The sequence below is a fragment of the Chelmon rostratus genome, chromosome 5, assembly GCF_017976325.1.
Source record: "Chelmon rostratus isolate fCheRos1 chromosome 5, fCheRos1.pri, whole genome shotgun sequence".
NCBI classification, from domain to species: domain Eukaryota; kingdom Metazoa; phylum Chordata; class Actinopteri; order Chaetodontiformes; family Chaetodontidae; genus Chelmon; species Chelmon rostratus.
Window position 1 is genome coordinate 30,229,895 of NC_055662.1, and position 22,692 is coordinate 30,252,586.

The 22,692-nt window shown below is 46.9% G+C and overlaps 2 protein-coding genes across 2 annotated transcripts in view; one reads left to right on the forward strand and one right to left on the reverse strand.

Moving 5' to 3' along the window:
- Positions 1–1,233: 1,233 nt before the first annotated feature.
- Positions 1,234–10,481, forward strand: LOC121606839 (gelsolin-like). Its single transcript, XM_041937410.1, has 19 exons — positions 1,234–1,370; positions 2,222–2,419; positions 4,098–4,252; positions 4,588–4,749; positions 4,825–4,884; positions 4,962–5,051; positions 5,766–5,855; positions 6,101–6,233; positions 6,467–6,555; positions 6,731–6,859; positions 6,946–7,032; positions 7,270–7,403; positions 7,644–7,734; positions 7,840–8,010; positions 8,613–8,787; positions 8,900–9,021; positions 9,281–9,358; positions 9,430–9,490; positions 10,238–10,481. The coding sequence occupies exons 2-19, from the start codon at positions 2,230–2,232 to the stop codon at positions 10,399–10,401; spliced, it is 2,181 nt and encodes a 726-aa protein (XP_041793344.1). The 5' UTR covers positions 1,234–1,370; positions 2,222–2,229; the 3' UTR covers positions 10,402–10,481.
- Positions 10,454–22,692, reverse strand: part of LOC121606838 (disabled homolog 2-interacting protein-like) — a 29,196-nt gene continuing 16,957 nt past the window's right edge. Inside the window, exons 12-22 of the mRNA XM_041937409.1 lie at positions 22,376–22,612; positions 20,646–20,835; positions 16,928–17,145; positions 16,136–16,227; positions 15,571–16,047; positions 14,093–14,367; positions 13,855–13,968; positions 13,481–13,603; positions 13,170–13,249; positions 12,369–12,456; positions 10,454–12,197 (exon numbers count right to left, since the gene is read on the reverse strand). Coding sequence (XP_041793343.1) covers positions 12,027–12,197; positions 12,369–12,456; positions 13,170–13,249; positions 13,481–13,603; positions 13,855–13,968; positions 14,093–14,367; positions 15,571–16,047; positions 16,136–16,227; positions 16,928–17,145; positions 20,646–20,835; positions 22,376–22,612 — 2,065 coding nt within the window. The 3' untranslated portion in view covers positions 10,454–12,026. The remainder of the gene's footprint in view (positions 12,198–12,368; positions 12,457–13,169; positions 13,250–13,480; positions 13,604–13,854; positions 13,969–14,092; positions 14,368–15,570; positions 16,048–16,135; positions 16,228–16,927; positions 17,146–20,645; positions 20,836–22,375; positions 22,613–22,692) is intronic.

Here is a 22,692-nt window from a genome sequence, read left to right on the forward strand (position 1 = left end):
ACCTGGTCGGGACCAGGTTTTACTCAAGGAACCTCGAGTTTCTCTGTGTCTCCGCCCTCTTTCAACCACACATCGTATTTCACTTCCTCATTCATTCATTCAGTCGGCAGACGAGTTTTGGCAAAGTTCTGCCGTCTGTTATTAAAAAAAATCATTAAAAATATCAGTCAGTGGAAGTCCATTAGGCACAGTAGGTGGTGACTTTTTTCGTTAACATGGCATGTTAACGTCTTTCGATCATGATCCCGTGGATGAAGGTGCAGCGATACTGCGCAGAGAATTAAATATTCGTCGGGAGATATTTATCAGACCACGATGTTCTTGCTTTTCCAGACAGTTGTCAGTATTTGGCCACCACCCGTTCTTCGTGCATCTGCCTTCTTTCTGTTGGCTGAGTTAAAGTCTGTGTTGGTTTAAATATAGGCTTAACTATTTAACATAACATGATATAGATGAGAACACTTTTTTTCATTTTTAAATTTTATTTCATTCGTTAACAAAAACAAAACATGATATGAACACAATATAACCAATTTTACAATGAAAGGGAGCCACTTAATATTTACTTTACAATGTAAAACATGATCAAAATGAGGTAGCTACCTCCATGAGATCATGCAGAGGTCTTACCTGTTTCAACCATGTTTTTATATTTCATTTTAAGCTGCTGCCAAGTGCGCTTCTTCCCCGCGGGATTGCACCTAAATGAAATAAATTAACAGGCGACCATTCAAGTAGTTTTGCCCTGTAATATTATTGTGATTTCAAAGGACTACATTTATACTCACGCATTGACCCGAGCAGCAATGTTCTCCCACGCCGTCTCCCTCTCCTTCGCAGCTGCAGCGGTGTTGGACTTCCGTCTAAAAACGTGTTCATATTCGCTGTATGAGCGCATTAAAATGTCCAATTCGAGTGGCGTGAAGTATGCAGCCTTCCGCTTCCCCGTTGCCATGGTGACTCCTCAAATCGGGGTTCCATGGATGCTGTCTTTTTAAAGTTGCGGCGCACGCGCTTAACTCGAGGTGAACCTACTCTGAGTTAATCAAACTAACTCAAATCTGCTGTTGTGTAATCGAAAACTCAGAGTTTCCTATCTCAGAGTAGATCAACTCAGAGTTCAGGGTTACACTCAGAGTTTGTTGAACCTGCTTTGTGAAACGGACCCCAGGTGACTGGGCACTAAGGGAGCATTTATGTGTTCAGTGTCCATGTCAGCAGCAGCTTTCAGCTTGTTGTGTATCAGCTGGGTGTGACTGGGAGGTTGGACAGATAGAGTTACCTGCAGCCCCTCCCCCACAGCCCCTCCTCCTCTGTCAGTGTCTCAGGTGTAGCCTTTGTTTCTCATCCAGCAGCAACAAACACTGACGGTGAGTTTGTCTTTCATTTCTTCTCCCTCTCACCTCCTGCTGCTGATTAATGTTCATCATTATTACTTTATCATCATCTTTGTTTTAGTTCATCAGTTCAATCAAAACAAAACAGATTAAAACACAAAAACAGAACGAGTTGGTAGTTTGAAGTGCAGGAGCTCCTCCTCATCATCATCATCCTCAGTCATATGTTTGTTTCTTCCTCTTCACGTCCTGCTTCTATAAATGAGACCTGCAGCTGAGCAGTTTCTCACTGATCACGTTTCAATGTTTCTGGGTGTGTTCGTCACGTCTGTAGACCGGATAAAACCTCTGCCTGCCTGTCTGTCTGCCTGTCTGTCTGTCTGTCTGTCTGTCTGCCTGTCTGTCTGCCTGCCTGCCTGTCTATCTGTCTGTCTGCCTGCCTGTCTGTCTGCCTGCCTGTCTGTCTGCCTGTCTGTCTGTCTGTCTGCCTGTCTGTCTGTCTGTCCGTCTGTCTGTCTATCTGCCCGTCTGTCTGTCTGCCTGCCCGTCTATCTGCCTGCCTGTCTGTCTGTCTGTCTGTCTATCTGCCTGTCTGCCCGTCTGTCTGTCTGCCTGTCTATCTGTCTGCCTATCTGTCTGTCTGTCTGGGCGAGTCACTTCCTGTTTCTCTGAGCTTTAACAAAGATGTTTTGTGTTGAAGATGAGTCACTCTGTTTGTTCCTGTGTGACAGAAACATTTCACTCCACAAACTGAAATATATTAAATAATGAACACAAACAATTTGAGGAACAAAAATCTAAAGTGACTCCAGATTAAACAGTAGAAAACAAATCAAAATGTTTAAAATTATAAGGTAGACTTAAAAAGTCTCCGCCCCCTGCAGGTGACATCATGGTGTTCCATCCAGAGTTTGAGTGTGCGGGTCAGAGGACGGGGCTTCAGGTGTGGCGGGTGGAGAACATGGACCTGGTTCCTGTTCCTGAGAGTCTGTATGGACAGTTCTTCAACGGAGATGCTTACCTGGTTCTCCATACCATCAAGAACAGCAGGGGAACCCAGTTCGACCTGCACTACTGGCAAGGTGCTGCAATACATCATTCACTAATACTGCAATACACGTAGTAGATTAAAGGATAACTTTAACTTTTTTACAACCTGGACCTTATTTGTAGCATTAAATACGACCATTTACTCACCCAGACAACTTTGGTGGCATTTGGAGTCGTTTTGAAGAAATTAGCCCCAGAGGAGCGGCGCGTATATCCGTATAATGCGAGTACTCGGGGCATCCATGCGCAGCCTCTATATAACGCATAATCTGCAGAAACTCGTTCATATTCCAATATTTTGTTCTGATATGCTGGTGCTATTCCCCTCTGAGCCCGTGGTGGCATGTTATCAACATCCAGCGTCTCTAGACAACTGCTTCTGACGTGGATGACGTCATTTTCGAGCGCCACACGCTGCGAGCAACCAGCCACGACACGGCTAATTCTGCGGCGGTCGGCTAGTTTAGCTGTAGTTTGCGACTGTCATTTTTCACAAAATGGATGAATATTTTTCCGACTCTGAGGTGGTGGACGATGACTTTGTTTACGATGGACGTCCTTACCGTTTGAGCCAGAGTACACGGACGAGGAGCTCGTTGAAAGGAGGACGCGGAGGCAGAGAGAGGAACAGCTGGCCAAACAACAACAAACGGCTGCGCGTCCACGAGTAGACGATAAACTTCTGGCAAACAAAACCAAGGCAGATAAACAATCTATACATGTGTGTAAGCTACTTACTCAATCGAAAGTTGCCCACTTGGTCCTGCAGGCTTTGGCTGGGTCTTCCAGTTCCTTTTAGGGACACGAAAAAACGTCTCCACCACAGCCCGGTTTATCATTGCGTGGAAATCCTCCAGTGTTGTGATACAGACGTTTATTGACACGTCCTCCTCTGTTGTCATCGATGAACATTGTCCACAAGAACACCACCAGTTACCGTCTACTCGTGGACGCGCAGCCGTTTGTTGTTGTTTGGCCAGCTGTTCCTCTCTCTGCCTCTGCTTCCTCCTTTCAACGAGCTCCTCGTCCGTGTACTCTGGCTCAAACGGTAAGGACGTCCATCGTAAACAAAGTCATCGTCCACCACCTCAGAGTCGGAAAAATATTCATCCATTTTGTGAAAAATAACAGTCGCAAACTACAGCTAAACTAGCCGACCGCCGCAGAATTAGCCGTGTTGTGACTGGCTGCTCGCAGCGCGCGGCGCTCGAAAATGACGTCATCCACGTCAGAAGTAGTTGCCTAGAGACACTGGATGTTGATAACATGCCACCACGGGCTCAGAGGGGAATAGCACCAGAATATCAGAACAAAATATTGGAATATGAACGAGTTTCTGCAGATTATGTGTTATATAGAGGCTGCGCATGGATGCCCCGAGTACTCGCATTATACGGATATACGCGCCGCTCCTCTGGGGCTAATTTCTTCAAAACGACTCCAAATGCCACCAAAGTTGTCTGGATGAGTAAATGGTCGTATTTAATGCTACAAATAAGGTCCAGGTTGTAAAAAACGAAAGTTATCCTTTAATACTACTACTACTATTCCTAAATTCCTAAATAAGAGGAAACCCTGAAGAACTCCACTGGTACAATATAGTACTAGTACGTGGTAATAGTACTACTATTAGTAGTAGTGATAGCATTTTTTTTTTCTGATTGTGATTTGACGGTGGTTCTGCTCTCTGATTGGTTGGTTGTTCTGCAGGTTCAGAGTGCTCTCAGGATGAGAAAAGTGCAGCAGCCATCTTTACGGTCCAGATGGATGACTACCTGCAGGGGAAACTGGTTCAGCACCGTGAGGTCCAGGGCTATGAATCCAAGGCCTTTACCGGGTACTTCAAAACCGGACTCAAGTACATGGTAACTACATGGGCAGTACTATTAGTACTACTGTTGCGCCTTTTCGTTTGGTCATCACAGAAAGAGTTGTTGTTTTGGTTGAATTTTTCTCTCTTTTATTCTACTTTAACATTTTTTGGTCTCATCATTTTAATGTTTTTGTTGTTTACTTAACTTTTTAATTCACTTAAAAAGTTTAATAATTATTATTAGCAGTAGAAGCAGCACTGAGAATACTGCTCATACTGCAGTAAATACACAAATCATTTCTTGTCTTGACTCAAAGATCCTCTCTGTAGTTGTCACCACTCTGATTCTTGTGTTTGGCACTGATGACATCACTTCCTCTCACACAGAAAGGGGGCGTGGCCTCAGGGTTCAAACATGTGGTGACCAATGACGTGGACGTTCAGCGCCTGCTGCACGTCAAAGGTCGACACATCATCAGGGCAACGGAGGTTCCTGTCAGCTGGGAGAGTTTCAACCAGGGAGACAGTTTTATACTGGACCTGGGAGAGGTGAGACAGGTAGAGAGAGATGTGTGGAGAGAGACAGCGAGAGAGACAGTTCTGAACCTGTCTCTGTCTTTACAGGAAATCATCCAGTGGTCTGGTTCCCATAGCAACCACTTTGAGAAGCTGAAGGCCACCGTGGTAAGTAGCAGCATTACTTCATTAAATCTTTATTCAGTGACATGTGATGACATGCCAACTGACCTTCTGATTGACAGGTGTCTAAGGGTATCCGTGACGACGAGCGGTGCGGGCGGGCCGAGCTGCTTTTCTGTGATGAGGGGGCGGAGCCGGCAAGGATGCTTGAGGCATGTGACACGCCCACAACATACAATAATACCACAAATACAGCAAGTATATTACTGTATGTAGCACATACTGTATATTATAGGATGTTTCCACTCAGCTCTGACCAAAGAAAACGCAGAAACAAACATGATCATAAACTGGTGTGAGCCTGTCAACAGGACACACCTCCACCTGAGCCCCTGCTGCTGAGAGTGAAAATGCAGAGACTTGATAATAATAATAACAATTTATTAAGGGAAAGAGGTTGTTTCTGCTTCTACATGACTGATATTACAAATACAAACCGGATCAAACATCCTGAAAAAAAGATACAAAGGTAAACAAGAGACATGTCCGGGATCATTGTAACACCAACTACTTTCGTCTTCCCAGGAGTGTTAAATAACATTCAGTTTATAATCCAGAGACAAACTCATTCTGAATGCATTAATGAAGCGTTCATCTGACAGAACTGTCTGTTACACATAGAAAAGTTGGAACAAAGCGTTTACTACAGCCTTTTTCTTGACATCTTGCCACTTCCTGTTGACCTCTGACCTCTTCCTGTTTACATCTTGTGTCTTCCTGTTGATCTCTGACCTCTTCCTGTTTACATCTTGCCTCTTCCTGTTGACCTCTGACCTCTTCCTGTTTACATCTTGCCTCTTCCTGTTGACCTCTGACCTCTTCCTGTTTACATCTTGCCTCTTCCTGTTGACCTCTGACCTCTCCAGGTTCTCGGGGAGAAGCCGAAGCTGTCTGAAGCTCACAATGAAGACACAAAGATGGACGCTGCACACAGGAAACAGGCACAACTCTACAAGGTAACACTTAGCAACACAGTGATGGTAGTATTCTGTTAGGTACAGGTGTTTCTCACCTGGATGATGTGTTCTTCAAATCAGCTCACTACAGATATTCATGGTGTCACTGCATTCCCTTCATAATATTACAAACGAAAAAAAAGACTAGATCCAAATGTTCCATGGGTCCGCCGGCGGTTTTACTTCACTTTTATTGAAAAAGTAGAACCAGGAAGTGTTAACCTGTCTCTCTACCTGTCTGTCAGGTGTCCAATGCAGATGGTGACATTGAGGTTACCATGGTAGCAGAGAAGAGTCCATTCTCCCAGGATGCTTTGCAGTCCAGCGAGTGTTTTATCCTTGACAATGGCGCCAACGGGCAAATCTTTGTCTGGAAAGGTGACTTTGTTCTTTTAAAACCAAACTCGTCAAACAGACAAGTTAGATGGTGAAATGGGCTCAGACTGCTCTAAAGCCAGCTCAGACTGGATCCTAGTGCAGACTTCGTAAACTTCCTCAGGTGACTGAGGAACTGCCGTCTGTAACCTCATTGGCCAGTGGGAAGGAGGGCGAGAGTTATGACACTGTCTCTACCTGCTGCTTTGGTTTGTAATAAAGACGCGTGTGTGCAGGTAAGGATGCAAACACTGAGGAGCGTCACGCTGTCCTGCAGAGCTCAGAGCAGTTCATCCACAAGATGGACTACCCGGCACACACACAGGTACACAGGTGGAGCTCATAGTGTTACTTTCTCACCTGACAGCGGTCTGTGCTCAGCGTATGGCCGACGCTGTCTGTCCAAAGTGTCTTGCCTGTCCAACTGTCCCAGACTGCTGTACAAACATACATCGCCTGTCCATCCTGTCCTCTCACCTGTCTAAACTGTCCCTCCTCAGGTTCAGGTCCTTCCTGAGTATGGGGAGACTCCACTCTTCAAACAGTTCTTTAAGGACTGGGTGGACCCCGACGATACCATTGGCATGGGAATGGCCTATGTATCCAATCAGATTGCAAAGATACAGAAGGTAAACGGGTGAGGTTCAGGATCAAGTCCAGGACATTTTCTCTTCAGACTCCTCAGAGAACTGCTCTGCCTGTTCTGATTGGACAGGTTCCATTTGATGTATTGAAGCTCCACCAATCAGAAGCCATGGCAGCACAGCACGGGATGGTGGACCGAGGAGATGGGGAGAAACAGGTGAGGGTGGGACCGGATCTATCTGACCAATCACAGCTCTGCTGGCAGGAGGAAGTGTTTTCAACTGCACGTGTAGCCAAGACTAAGAAAATGTTGTTCACTGCAAGTAAAGTATTTTTTGTTTTGTGTTGGTTACAATGTGGTATTCTGTCTGTCTGTCTTCCTGTCTCTCTCTTTGCCTGTCTTTCTGTTCATCTGTCTCTCTGCCTCTCTCTCTGCCTGTCTGTCTGTCTGTAGATCTGGCGTATTGAAGGATCTGATAAGGTTCCGGTGGATCCATCAGTGTTTGGTCAGTTCTATGGAGGAGACAGCTACATCATTCTGTATCAGTACCAACACAACCACAGACAGGGTCACATCATCTACATATGGTGAGATACGACACACCTTCACCTGAACTTTCTCAAAGCTTCTTTAGTTTCCTTCTTGTTTTTGAACTTTCGAAGCTGTTTTTGTAAAAGTCATCCACAAACAAATCTGGATGTAGTTATCTTGGGGTCTAGTTGAGTCTGGGGTTTATTTCCTGTTGCCCTGGAGGGGCTCCTTCTGGTGTTGGCTTTCTCTTAAACCTAAAGCCTAATCGCTTTCTGCTGTTCTATCTGTCTCATCAGGCAGGGGACTGAGTCTAGCCAGGATGAGGTTGGAGCGTCTGCCATCTTGGCTGTTCAGCTGGACAATGAACTGGGAGGGGGTGCTATACAGGTACAGGGACTGGGAACAATGGACCCAGCTTTCTCATTACACCCCGACACTAAATTCAACCCCCTGAGCATGAAGGCTTCACCTTCAACTGATCGCTTCCTGCAGGTGCGTGTGGTTCAGGGAAAAGAGCCGGCCCACCTCATGAGCCTGTTTGGAGGCAAACCAATGGTGGTGCATAAGGGTGGGACTTCCAGAGAGGGCGGCCAGTCGGAGGTGTCAGATACCCGCCTGTTCCAGGTCCGGGCCAATTCAGCAGGAGACTCCAGAGCAGTGGAGGTGAGACAAACTTTACGGAGAGTTGTCAGTGTCAGCCCCACCCTCATTTAAAGACCCCTCCACTCAGAAATGTGTTTTTTTCTTGTTCCTACATTTGAATGTTTGAGCTTCACTGTTCAGAAGGATGTTTGTGCAGGTTTGGACACTAGAAGCATGTTTCCATCTGCAGAGAGAGGAAAGTCTCAGGCTTAAAGAGGCGAGTCTACGAGCTGGATTTGAGACTTTACAAATGGTTTGGGAGCCAATCCTGGTTCAGTGTTCACCTTCACAAGTGTGATGTGGAAACCTGAAGCAAACAATGCACAGTGACAATGGACGTTTCAGAAAAGTGTTCATCACCTGCAAAGGAGTTAAACTTCTGAAATGATGCAAATTTACACAATCATGGATTTGTAACATTTCTTAACGAGGGAGAGGAAGGAGTCATTTAAAGGATTTTAACAGGATAGTCAGACCCACATTATTAGTCAAAGTACCGTGTTTCACCAATGTTCTGTACTCATTTGAGCTCCTGAACGCCCCACTCAGACTGATGGTCTGACCCCAGTTTAAAACCAGTTTGACCAGTTTAAGCCATGACTGGTCTGGGCTGTCCTCCTCAGGTGGATCCGTCCTCCTCCAGGCTCCACTCCAGTGATGTCTTCCTCCTGGTCTCCTCTTCTGGATGCTGGATGTGGAGAGGGAGGAGCAGCAGCTCAGCTGAAGTCCAGGGAGCTGAGCACCTGGCTGGACTCCTGCAGGTCACCCCCACCCTGCTGGAGGAGGGGGGGGAGGAAGGTGTGTCGGGAAGCTCAATATATCTTTGTGTTTGTTTGATGACCCAAACATCGCAACCAGCCGAACACCATTAAACTGACCCGAGAGTGTATATATCTGCGTGTGCTCACAGATGCATTCTGGGATACGCTGGGGGGGCAGGAGGACTACTGTCGTTCCCCCCGGCTGAAGAACAAGATGGAGGCTCACCCTCCTCGCCTGTTCGCCTGCTCCAACAAGACGGGAAACTTCCTGGTCTGTCTGTCAGCCTGGTCACGTGACCTGGTCACATGACCGTTAACACACTGCTGAACTGATCGTCCATGTTGTTCATAAACCAACTAACTACTAACAGATAGTTCACTGTCATTTGTAGTGGATTGATATTTTACTGGAGGGTGTTCAAGGCTGTTACGAGGACACCCAACATGGTTTTTGAGGATTTGGTGGACCACTTGTTAATAATCTAATCAGTATGTCAACTATGATCTGTGTGTGTGTGTGTGTGTGTCAGATGGAGGAGGTTCCAGGTGAGCTGATGCAAGATGACCTCGCTCCCGATGATGTCATGATCTTAGATACCTGGGACCAGGTGAGTCTCCCGCCATCGCCACAGTAACATGCCACGCTCCGTGTCTCCTCACTTCCTGCGTCCTCCCGCAGGTGTTCGTTTGGATCGGAAACGAGGCTCACGAGGAGGAGAAGATGGAGGCGGCGTCATCAGGTGAGACGGACGGGAAGTCGGTCTGACTGACGGTCACGTCTCCACTCTGTCTTCATGTTCCAGCTCAGACATCCTGCTGCATCCTTTTTATTCATAGTGTCACACACAAAGGCTACACCTCATGAATTAGAAATAACTGCAGAGAAACGGAGTCAGTCATCATTAACATGAAACAAGCCTTCTGTCATCAGAGCACCAAAACATTCTGGATGTTTCATTTATTTATCCAGGACTGACTGGAATTTCTTTTCATCAAACAGTCATCAGTCACAGTGTTCTGCTGGTGATCTTTTCTCAGGTGTTGGTTTACTTCCGTTCGTTGAGGGGGGGTTGTTGCAGCTCACAAACTCGTTCTTAGCTGTCACACAATATTTAAATCAAACAATCTGCCTGATGCCAGAATAAAAACGCAGAGCGACTGGATGAGCTGAACTACGACAGATTACGACTGACCCTTGGCTGAAACGTGGCGCTGCAGTTGACTTCCTTGTTTAAACTCTTTGACGGATGCTGTTTAATTGGACGCTGCCACAGATGTTACTTAGCAACCAATTAACACTAAACGAGGTTCGTGTTTCCCTAGTTTGAAACAAGTTCGTAGTTTCTGAGAACTTACAAACAGCTGTTGCATCTCAGTCCAGGTTGTCACTGTTCCTGATCCAGGTTTCAGGGATCCTTGTTTTCACGGACTGAACCTGGTCCAGGTGATTCAGAATGCGACACTAACTGTGTGTGTTTTGTGTCCAGCTGTCAGGTACATCGAGAGCGACCCGGCAGACAGAGACCCTCGTACCCCCACCGTGACAATGAAACAGGGATTTGAACCGCCAACATTCACCGGCTGGTTCCTGGGCTGGAACCACGAGTACTGGTCCTTCGACCAGCTAGAGCAGGAAACCAACGGCCTGTGACAGAGTGACATCACTTCCTAAAGGAGCTCGTTTCACTGCTTTGTTCTCATGAATAAAGCCTGTCTGCCTGCCTACCTGTCTACCTGCCTACCTGTCTGTCTGTCTGCCTGTCTGTGACTGTAAGCTGAAAGATGCTTCAGCAGAGGTGTCACTCATCACCACGGCAACAGTCTGATAGTGTAATATTTTATTGGAGCATCTCTTTATAAATACTGATGTTGATAAATAACAAGAAGAGGATCTCTAACAGAAAGAGTCATAAATACAGAACAGAGACAGAAGCCACAGTGAACACAGCATAGAGACAGCAGAGTCCAGCAGAGTCCAGCAGAGTCCTGTACACAACAGCAGAGTGTGTGTGTGTGTGTGTGTGTGTGTGTGTGCATGTGTGTGTTCACAAACTATTCATCACAATTGAAAGTTTTGACTGCTATACAATAAAATCTGATGTTTACATCAGTAGAATTCTCTGAAACAACACAAACTAACGTCTAACTGTCTCACATCAACCTCTGAACCAGAGCAACTAAATGTTCAACGCTATGGAAGCCCAGAGCGGCTAAATGCTCAACACAAGCACATTGAGGTTGGTTCTCCTTTGCTGGAGCTACGCTATCAGTCTTCCCCTACTTCCAGTCTTTGTGCTAAGCTACGCTAGCCCTCTCTGTGTAACGGACACACAGATGAAGCTGATCTGAGCCGATCATAGCCGGGAAAAATATCGAAACCTAAAGAACTGAACTGCCAACGTGTCATCTCTGAATAAAGTTTAACTTTTTTATCCAAACAGAAATTGCTTCACACCAGACCCGTACCCATCCATGGTTGGTCCAGTTAGTCCAGTCAGATCACAGTCACATATGGAAACAGGTACAACAGAGCCGTATGAAGCTTGACTTTTTCCAGTCTGACCAGAGCCATAGGCCGCCAAAGTGGTTCCAGGTAGCTCAGTCGGATCATAGACAATTGTTCCCATCAGTCCAGTCACACCAGAGGCTTACGCAGCCAGAGTTGGTCCAGTACAACTGGAACCACACATGACTGGGGTCAGTTCAGTCAGACAAGAGCCACACATACATAAAGTTAATCTGTTGACACAAGAGCCATACACACCTAAAGTTACTTCAGTTTATCTGATGAAACCACAGCCATATACAGCCAGATTTCCAGAAGAGCAACCACTAAAACCTTACACAGCCAAAGCTGGTCCAAGAAGACTGGAGTTGAGCCTGTCAGACCAGGGCCATACAGAGCCAAAGATGAGCCAGATACAGGTGGAGTTATTCCAGGTGGTTTGGAGCGATAATAAAGACGTGCAGTTTGGTTGTTGTTGTTTATGGCTCTCAACAGGAAGTACCAAAAGGAAACAGAGTATGATGTCAGTCTTTGTAAAATGTTCAAAAAGGAAACATGCAAAACAAAAATAAGAACTGAGGGCCACCTAGCAACAGGAGGTCAGAGGTCAGATCCACCTCTACAGGAGGTGACAGTTTGTGGCAACTACGACAGTGCTGATTAGCTGATTTAAAGAGGCGTGGTTAATGAATTAGACCGGTCTCCTGCTGCCTCTCAGACATCATGCAGATAAGCCCCTCCCCCTTCCTTCCATCAGAGCCAATCAGAGCTCAGCAGTTGCCAGCGTTACGGAACTCTCCATTCTCTGTGATCTGCAGAGAGGACGTGTTGCTAGGAGACAGGCCATTCCTCTGAGATGTCACAGCATACCGCTCCTTCAGCTGAGTCAGAGCCACCATCAGACGACTGTTGGCTGCATCGAGACTCGCAATCCTCTTCTCCTGATGACAGACAGACAGACAGACAGACAGACATTATATATAAACCTTCATTAGCAAGTGTGTGCTTCACAATACCTGTCAACCTAAAGTCACAGACAGACAGGTAGACAGGTGGACAGACAGGTACCAGTTAACCTAAAGTCACAGACAGACAGGTAGATAGACAGGTACCTGTGCCTCTATGATCTTCTGTTTGGAGTCCACCACTGCCTGCATGTCAGAGTGATCCTTCTTCAGCTCCTCCTCCACTGCCATCAACCTGCACAGGTCAGAGGTCAACTGTCAGACAGACAGACAGGCAGACAGACAGCACAGAGAGATAGACAGACAGACAGAGAGGCAGGCAGACAGACAGACAGACAGAGGCAGACAGACAGACAGACAGCACAGAGGCAGACAGACAGACAGACAGACAGCACAGAGAAGCAGACAGACAGGCAGGCAGACAGACAGACAGACAGAGAGACAGGCAGACAGACAGACAGACAGAGAGGCAGACAGGCAGACAGACAGACGGACAGACAGAGAGGCAGACAGGCAGGCAGACAGACAGACAGACAGACAGCACAGAGAGACAGGCAGACAGACAGAGAGGCAGACAGACAGGCAGACAGACAGACGGACAGACAGACAGGCAGACAGACAGACAGCACAGAGAGATAGACAGAGAGGCAGACAGACAGACAGACAGAGAGACAGACAGCACAGAGAGATAGACAGACAGACAGACAGGCAGGCAGACAGACAGACAGACAGACAGGCAGACAGACAGACAGACAGACAGCACAGAGAAGCAGACAGACAGGCAGGCAGACAGACAGACAGACAGCACAGAGAGACAGACAGACAGACAAACAGGCAGGCAGACAGACAGACAGACAGACAGGCAGACAGACAGACAGACAGGCAGACGGACAGACAGAGAGGCAGACAGACAGACAGGCAGAGAGAGAGACAGACAGATGTTCAGACCTGCTGATGATGCTGTTCATCTGGAGGTCTTTATCATCCTGCAGCCTCCTCAGTCTGCTCTCTGTGTCCTCCAGCCGAGCCTAAAACACACACACAGACACAGTCCTATTGGTCCAGCAGAGTCAGGTGATCACACACTGTCAGTCATCTCCAGGTGAGTTTCAGGTGTTAATGCTGACGGATTTCAGTTAGAGACTCTTCAGTTCTTATGGCTCAGAGACCGCACAGCTGCTGGTGAAGCATGAAAGAATCAGCTGAGGCAGGTGTGACTTCAGTCCTCCTCTGACAGGTAGATAGGACTCGTTACGCACCTGGTACTCCTGAAGCATGCGTTGGTTCTGCTGATCCTGGATCAGCAGTCGGGCTTCACACTCATCCTGCCGCAACGCTGCAACTCGCAACTTCTCCTGCAGCAACGCAATCTCCTGCTGGTACTGCAAACACATGCAGAGTCAGACCAAGTACAGACCCAGCAGACCCAGTACAGATCCAGTACAGACCCAGCAGACCCAGTACAGATCCAGTACAGACCCAGTACAGACCCAGTACAGACCCAGCAGACCCAGTACAGATCCAGTACAGACCCAGCAGACCCAGTACAGATCCAGCAGACCCAGTACAGACCCAGCAGACCCAGTACAGACCCAGCAGACCCAGTACAGATCCAGCACAAGGAGTTGCTTACCTTCTCTATGAGGGCGTCGTCATGACGATCCTCCTCAGCCTCACCATAGGAGGAGGCAGAGTTCATGTTAAGGAGCCAGGCGGCTGTACGATCCAACGCACAGGGAGAGGGAGCCTGAACACAACAAGCACACTTACACTGAGTCTGTCTGCCGTTTCTATGGCAACACTTGCATTCCTACTAGTAGCGAGAAGGTCAAAGGTCAGACTAACAAGTTACCGTGGCAACAGCCTGGTACCTTGGCAGCAGGTCGTTGTTTCTCTGGGCTGTCTCCTTTAGACGACGACGACGTCTGTCTGAGCCGTGACTGGCCGCTGCTTGGCCAATCAGGACTCGATGACATCATGCTGCCGGACGCGGGGCGAGGCGGGTAGGCTGAGCCTCCGCCACCACTGAGCATGCTGGGAGGCGTCCGACCTCGAGGAGGTCCCGGTGGAGCGGAAGAGGGCGGAGGAGGCTGATCTATGCGTCTCTGAGGACCTGAGGAGTTCTGACGAGGAGGGGCTGAGCTACCTGAGGGGCAACGACAGTGACATAGTCAGGTCAGTCTGTTATGGACAGGTCAAAGGTCACAGACTGAGTCTGTTGAGAGGGGTCAACAGCAAGTCCCAGACAGCATCGCTGTAGGAAACATTCAGTCAGAGAGCTTTACATGTTGCTATAGAGACGGCAAAAGAAATGAGATCCAGCATTTAACTGACGTCATAAGTCTCAGAGATCTGATCTCGGTTCAGTGTTCATACATTAAAGAAACGTTTCAGGTGGCTCAGAACCTGACTGCTGAAACCAGCACCGGAGGTTTGATACTCTCTGTCCAGATGTTCAGAAAGTGTGACTCACATGTAACCTTTCAGTAAAACCAGTGGAAGTATCCCTGAAGTAATCCCTGAAGTAATCCCTGAAGTTTCCCTGAAGTATCCCTGAAGTAATCCCTGAAGTTTCCCTGAAGTAATCCCTAAAGTATCCCTGAAGTAATCCCTGAAGTAATCCCTAAAGTATCCCTGAAGTATCCCTGAAGTAATCCCTGAAGTTTCCCTGAAGTAATCCCTAAAGTATCCCTGAAGTAATCCCTGAAGTAATCCCTAAAGTATCCCTGAAGTATCCCTGAAGTAATCCCTGAAGTTTCCCTGAAGTAATCCCTAAAGTATCCCTGAAGTAATCCCTGAAGTAATCCCTGAAGTATCCCTGAAGTAATCCCTGAAGTATCCCTGAAGTATCCCTGAAGTAATCCCTGAAGTAATCCCTGAAGTATCCCTGAAGTAATCCCTGAAGTATCCCTGAAGTAATCCCTGAAGTAATCTCAGCCGTGTCTGACCTGCGTAGTTAAAGAGTCTCGTATCAAATCCAGACGAGACTCTTTCACTGACTCTGTTGGTCCAATCACAGCGCTCGTATGTTTCTGCTTTGATGAGGACAAACCAGTGTGGTGTGTAACTTTAGCTGCTGTTACAGAGACTCACAGCCACCGACTGACACAGGTGCACTGTGGGAGGAGGGAAAGTGAGTCTCAGACTCAGTGTCTGAATAGAAAGAGGCTCAGACCTTGTCCAGTGGTGGTTTCAGCAGTCTGGTTTGAATCCTCCTTCACTCCACCTGTGACCCAGTGTAAAAGGTGTTTCTGTCAGTCACCACACAGCTGCAGGTGCGGTCCAGTCCAGCAGGTCTCAGTCAGACTTCCTGTATTTAATATTAATGTTTATATTAGTGTTGTTGTACCTGTGAGAGTCTCAGTGAGAGACAGAGCTCGTCTCGAGTACTCCTCTCCACTGCTGCTGCTCGACATGGCCGACATCCTCTCCCCTCTCTCCCCTCTCTCCCCCCCTCCCAGCCCCACTGACATCTGGGTAAGAAACGCTGGTTTCGTTGTCACGGCGTTCCTGTCGTCCGCATTTCCCTGTGACCCCACCGAGCCATCGGAAGGCGTGGCGTCCGTCTGTTGCCGTGGCGATGTGGTGGTCATGTGATACACGGGGTTCTGGAACGAGAGCGGGAGGAGGCCCGTTCTACGCTGCCATTGGCTGTCATCGAGGCCATCGCTAGGGGAGGAGTCCTGCAGGTCGACCAGGGACAGACTACGGCTCTCGTTGGTCAGATCTGGCCCCTCCCTCCGGCCCCCGTTGGTCATCTCAAACCCCGCCTCGTTCTCATTGGGCTCTGAGTAGGATGAACTCGGAGCCGGAGAGCCCTGCAGGCCTGCGGGAAGTGACATCAGCAGAGGTCAGAGGTCAGAGGTCACAGGCTGAGGTCAGGAGCTATGTGCTGGTTAAAAGTCAAAGGTCACCTGATGCGGGCTGCAGGCTGGATCCTTTGGTGACAAAGAACAAATCTTTGTTCTCTGGAGTCGGAGAAGGAAGTCTGGTGAAATCCACCAAACTACACACACACACACACGGCAGAGAATCAGCAGAACCAGAATCAGGTCTCAGGTCTGAAACTCTTCATTCTTTGTAAATAACATCGAGTCCTTTACAAAACTAATCACAAATTAATAACTTTGTATTGATCTCTTTATTCTGAGTATATTAAACTGGTTTGAAATGAGTTAAAGTTTAATGAAAATAATGAAAAACCCTAAAACTAACCCAGTAAACTCCTCCGACGGAACATGTCCGTGACAAACGTAGAAACCCCCCTTTACCCACATCTGAGTGACTAATTAGCACCTTTGTAACCATTGGCAACACCCCAGCACCCACTAAGAGTACAGCAATCGGCAGCCAATGACACCCACACGTCAAGGTCGTTCGCCTTCACCAACCAATCAGACTGCAGTTTCCATCATGTCTGTCCAGACTCAAATAACATCTGTAGTGAAAACTGGGGGGTGCTGTCATTAAAGGTATTCAGTGTATTTGTTGGTGAAATGAAGTTCTCACTATAAAATACAACTGCACAACTGTAACGACTGAACAGGAAGCAAGACAAGTGAACAGGTAGCATAGCTACAGGTAGCTGCCACATAGTAAACCCCTGACAACCAAACTGAAGCCAGCAGCTGTGATTGGTCAGAGCTACTTGGCCTTTAAACAGGTGTGTTTTCTGTTGATTCGCTAACAGGACACATGATGCTCACCCTCCGTCCAGTCCAACGCCACCCTGCAGGCCGATGGAGGGATTACAAGTCGCCAGCGGAGGAGAGAGGGGTGGGGACAGAGGGGGCGGGGACATAGGGGGCGGAGACACCACACGCTGAGGTTCTGGAGAGGAGACGGCCACGCCCCCAGGATTAGCCAGAGCCACTGACACGTCTCTGAGGATCCGAGGAAGAGGACCGAGCTTTGAGAGACACGACTGGAGAGACAGACAGGTAGGAAAGAGAGACAGACAGGTAGGAAAGAGAGACAGGTAGAGAGAGACAGACAGGTAGGAAAGAGAGACAGGTAGAGAGAGACAGACAGGTAGGAAAGAGAGACAGGTAAAGAGAGACAATCCATCAGTTGATCTGCTGGTGATGCAGTCACACGAGTTATTCACTTAGAAGAAAAGTTTGACATTTTGGTAAAAATGTAGATGTTCAGATTGTCTGGACGGTTAATATCAATATATATATAATATATCTACAGGCAGTTAGCTTAGCATAAAATCTGGGAACAGGTCCAAATAGCTAGCCTGGCTCTGTCTAAAGGTAACAAAATCCACCTGCCTGCACCTGGCGTGGACCAATCACCAAGTGACCCGCAGAGACTCAGGAACTCACAACTCCTGCGGCGGACTGTTGCCTCAGCGGAGTGGTACTCACTGAGAGGCTCAGGCCCAGACAAGCTGGTGGCTTGTATGGCAGCTAGTAATTGTGTGATAATCCAACCACTACACATACATCTTAAAACTAGTCAAAACACTATTCAAACTGGCACCAATCTCTCATTTTTCAAGACTCATCACAGACCATAAAAACAACACCAAATTCCTGTTCTCCACCATCGATCGCTTAACTAATAGTAATTTTAAAAAACCCTCCAAACCCCCATCAGATGCCCTCTGTGAGGACTTTGCAGACCACTTCAGAAATAAAATCGATAATATCAGATCCAGTCTTTTACCCCAACAGAATTTATTTTTTAACACACCTGTACCATTACTTTTACCTGAGGAAACACTGGAGAGTTTTGCCCTGGTGGACGCAAGGACACTTGGTCGAGCTTTCTCCCAAGTAAACCCAACAACCTGCCTTTTAGACCCAATTCCCACATCACTTTTAAAAACATTTTATGGCTTCTTTGAGGAACAGATTTTAAATATTGTAAATTACTCTCTTCAGACGGGCGTCTTCCCCGCCGCCTTTAAAACATCAGTGGTGAAGCCCCTTCTGAAGAAGAGTAACCTGGACCCCAACATTTTTAATAACTACAGACCTGTGTCCAACTTACCATTTCTAAGTCAAATATTAGAAAAGCTGGTTTTTAATCAATTAAATGATTTTTTAAATAGTATCAATATTTTGGAGAAATACCAATCTGGTTTTAGGATGAACCACAGTACAGAGACGGCCCTTTTAAAGATTTTAAATGACATTAGGTATAACGCAGATTCACATAAACTCACAGTCTTGGTACTACTGGATCTAAGTGCTGCCTTTGATACAGTAGATCACCACATTTTATGAAACAGACTGAGAAACCTGGTCGGCCTCTCTGGTACTGTTTTTAGCTGGTTCAGCTCCTATCTCACAGATCGATATTTCCGGGTAAGTTTGGATACATGTTCCTCCAGAACACATAAAATAAGCTGTGGGGTGCCCCAAGGGTCAATTTTAGGTCCAATTCTTTTTAATCTATATATGCTTCCCCTTGGGGACGTCATCAGGAGACACGGCATCAGCTTCCACAGTTATGCAGATGATACACAGCTGTACATTGCCGTGTCTCCTGGAGACACAGGGCCAGTTGATGCTCTTTTTAACTGTATTTTAGATATAAATTCATGGATGGCAGAGAATTTCCTACAGCTCAACCAGGACCAAACAGAGGTCTTAGTCATTGGTCCTGAAGGCAAGAGAGAGAAACTTTTACCAAAACTACAAGATTTCAAACCAACTCAATGTGTAAAGAACCTGGGCGTCATTTTTGACTCTGAGCTGAATTTTATTCCACATATTAAAAATGTAACAAAAATAGGTTTTTATCATCTCAAGAATATCGCCAGAGTCCGCCCATTTCTCTCTCAAGCTAACACGGAGGTGCTGATGCCTCTATCTCCTGTCGTTTAGACTACTGTAATGCCCTGCTCTCTGGCCTCCCTAAAAAGACCATTTCTAACCTGCAACTATTACAGAACTCAGCCGCACGTGTGCTGACGAAGACCAGAGGGGGGGCTCACATTACATCGAGTTTTAAAATCGCTGCATTGGCTCTCCGTGTGTTTCAGGATCGATTTTAAGGTTCTTTTATTCGTTTTTAAATGTCTTAATGGTCTTGGGCTCACTTATTTATCTGACATGCTTTTATCAACCCTCGCGGGTCCTGAGGTCCTCCGGCACTGGACTTTTAATTATTCCTAGAGTTCATACAAAAACCCACGGGGGGGCTGCATTCAGCCATTACGGCCCTCGACTGTGGAACAGCCTGCCGGAGAGCATCAGGACTGCAGAGACTGTTGATGTTTTTAAAAGGAGGCTCAAGACTCACCTTTCTGGTTTGGCCTTTAACTGATCTCTTTTAAACTTTGAATTCTTCTATTATGCTATTTTTACTTCTTATATTTCTTATGACCTGTTCTTAGTTATGCACTTTATCAGTATTACATTTTAAAATCTTATTACTTTTATTTATTACTATTTATTAGTTATTTATTTGTCTATTTTTCCTCTACATTTTTAACTTTCTTAAAGCTTCTAATTTTTGTGCATTATACCTGCTTTTATCTTTAATTTATTTGGTTATTTATCTATTTATTTATTTTTTCTTTAGTCTTTTAACTCCTAGCTTCAGTGTTTCCTCATGTGGGGGCCTCCACACTGGGGTGTATGCCCGGTCTGCCCACGGGGGCCGTTGCTTGGAGGCCGCCTGGGCCCGAGGGACTTGGGTGGCTCTGCATTAAGGGCGGAGTCTGCCCCTGTCCATCGGCGTCCGGGTGGTCTCTGTGGCGGCGCTCCCGGTGGACGCAGGCTGTGGCGTTTCCCGGTGTGGATGGCTCCCATAGGTGTTTCCTCACATGGTTCCTCAGTGCCCTGCCATGTCTCAGCACTGTGTGTGTGTGTGTGTGTGTGTATATGTGTGTGTGTGTTTTGTGAGTGTTTGTGTGAGCGCATGTGTGTATATCTGGAAGTGGGATATTGTCTGTCATATTATGCTTTTACTCTCTCTGTTGTTGTATTCTTTTATCTTGTGAAGCACTTTGTGTTGCATTTTAAATGGATGAAAAGTGCTGTATAAATAAAGTTTGATTTGATTTGATTTGATTTGATTCATACACGAGGTGGGGGTATAGGCTCCAAAGATCGAGCTGTCAGAACCTGCTCAGACCTCAGCTCCGCCTTCTGCTATCCTGACAGAACGTTCTGAAGCTGAACTCAGAAGCTGCTGGAAACATCTAGATTTTGTTGTCTGAAGCAGGTTTTGAAACCTCTTGGGAAAAAATTGATGCGTCAACCATGAATGGTTTCAAGAGGAAACAGGAGCAGCGGGCACTATCCCCCTCCCAGACCACCTTCACCTGCCCCCTGCTCCCCCACACCCATACTGCCAGGTATCTGACAGCAGCACGTCAACAACATCCCAGTGTGTGTGTGTGTGAGTGTGATGAAGACGTTGGCCTAAACTGGTACATATGATTTGTTCAGTCAGGTGTGTTACCTGGTCGAGCTCAGTCAGCAGCGTGTGCAGGCTGGACAACTCTCGGCCGAGGTCGATGTACCCATCAAAGCCGGCGGTGTGGTTCAGTCCGTCCGGGTTTGAGATCTCCTGCAGGAAGCGCTGCATGCTGCTCCACTGCCGCTCCACGAAGTCATTCATGAACAGCATGTACTCTTCTTTAGTCCCAAACCTGCAGCCACAGGTAACAAGTCAGGTACAGGTAACAGACACAGCTGGGTTTCCCATACATTCATCTATTGGTGGCAGCTCGACACTGAGGCCGTATTTGTCTCTGACGCCACGCTCAGGATGGGAATCAGACAGATAACGTCTTCCTGCTGCGTTCCAGGTCGTATAAACGCAGGAAATCGACGGTTTGACCACTTTGCAACTGAAAAGACGATGGATCGTGAAAATCTGGAGGGACAGATTTTCTTACGATTATCGGACTCGTAACTTGGAGAACAGCAGGCTGACGCTGTGCTCGCTCGAGACGAGTCTCACCTGGACAGTTGACAGTTCAGGCAGCAGGGGCGGGGCAGGTGACGACAGGTTTCTGGCAGTTTTAACAGAAATATCTCCGACCCGTCTGGGGGCTGCCTGTACGCTCACATAGTTGTGGCTGAAATAAATAAATATTTGCTCGTTCTCGCAGAAGCAGAAGAGACGTTTCCATGACGATGGACTTGAACTTTGACTTTAGAATAATTTTTTTTTCAGCAGCTATAGAAACATGACATGAAGCCAAAGAACAAAGGCTAATCATCTGAACAGCCTTTAAGAGCTGAACGTGACGTCAGAGGAAAATGGCCGTCGTGTCAATAAGGACTGCGGCGCTGTCTCACTCCCTTTCTCACCATCACATGACAGCGTCTGAGACTTTAGCATATAAACGGCTTCGAGGGAATGACACCCTTCCTACACTTCCTGTTCCTTCACAGTAAAAGCCTTCCTGCTCCTTCACAATAAAAGCCTTCATGCTCCTTCAAAGTAAACCACTTCCTGTTCCTTTACAGTAAAAGCCTTCCTGCTCCTTCGCAATAAAAGTCTTCGTGCTTCTTCACAGTGAACTATGGGCTCCTTCATAGCAAACTACTTCCTGTTCCTTCACAGTAAAAGCCTTCCTACTCCTTCACAAAAAGAGCTCTTCAGTTCTTTCACAGTAAAAGCCTTCCTGCTCCTTCACAATAAACTACTTCCTGTTGTTTCACAGTAAAAGCCTTCCTGCTCCTTCGCAATAAAAGCCTTCATGCTCCTTCACAGTAAACCACTTCCTGTTCCTTCACAGTAAAAGATTTCCTGCTCCTTTACAATAAGAGCTCTCCAGTTCTTTCACAGTAAAAGCCTTTGTGCTCCTTCATAGCAAACTTCTTCCTGTTCTTTCACAGTAAAAGCCTTCCTGTTTCTTTATAATAAGAGCTCTCCAGTTATTTCACAGCAAAAGCCTTGCAGCTCCTTCACAATAAAAGCCTTCCTGCTCCTTCTCAGTAAAAGCCTTCCTGTTTCTTCATAATAAAAGCCTTCATGCTCCTTCTCAGTAAAAGCCTTCCTGTTTCTTCATAATAAAAGCCTTCCTGCTCCTTCACAATAAAAGCCTTCATGCTCCTTCTCAGTAAAAGCCTTCCTGTTTCTTCATAATAAGAGCTCTCCAGTTATTTCACAGCAAAAGCCTGGCAGCTCCTTCACAATAAAAGCCTTCCAGCTCTTTCACAGTAAAAGCCCAGACTTACTTGCTAAAGTTAGCGAGGGTCTGGATAACTTTGGCGATGAGGGTTAGAGTTCGTGCAGAGCGTTCGTCGGGGTATTCTTGCATCAAGTCAAACAGTGACGGTGACATCACAGCTGGACACAAGAAGCGCAGGAACAACGAGGCACTGATGAGACGCTCGCTGATGTCTGGTCGCCCACGGTTACCGCACTCCTGTCGCCATGACGCAAACACCTCCTTTAGCTCCCGAGGGAAGACCCTGAGTGAGTGAAGGTTGGGTGATTATACACTAACACATATAATGTGTGTGTGTGTACAGTGTGTACTCGGTGTGTATTT

Coding starts and splice junctions, on each gene's coding strand:
- LOC121606839 (XM_041937410.1), top strand. CDS start 2,230: ATGGTGTTCCATCCAGAGTTTGAGTGTGCGGGTCAGAGGACGGGGCTT. Junction 4,750..4,824: donor TTATACTGGACCTGGGAGAG/GTGAGACAGGTA, acceptor CTGTCTTTACAG/GAAATCATCCAGTGGTCTGG. Junction 7,735..7,839: donor TGGGAGGGGGTGCTATACAG/GTACAGGGACTG, acceptor CGCTTCCTGCAG/GTGCGTGTGGTTCAGGGAAA.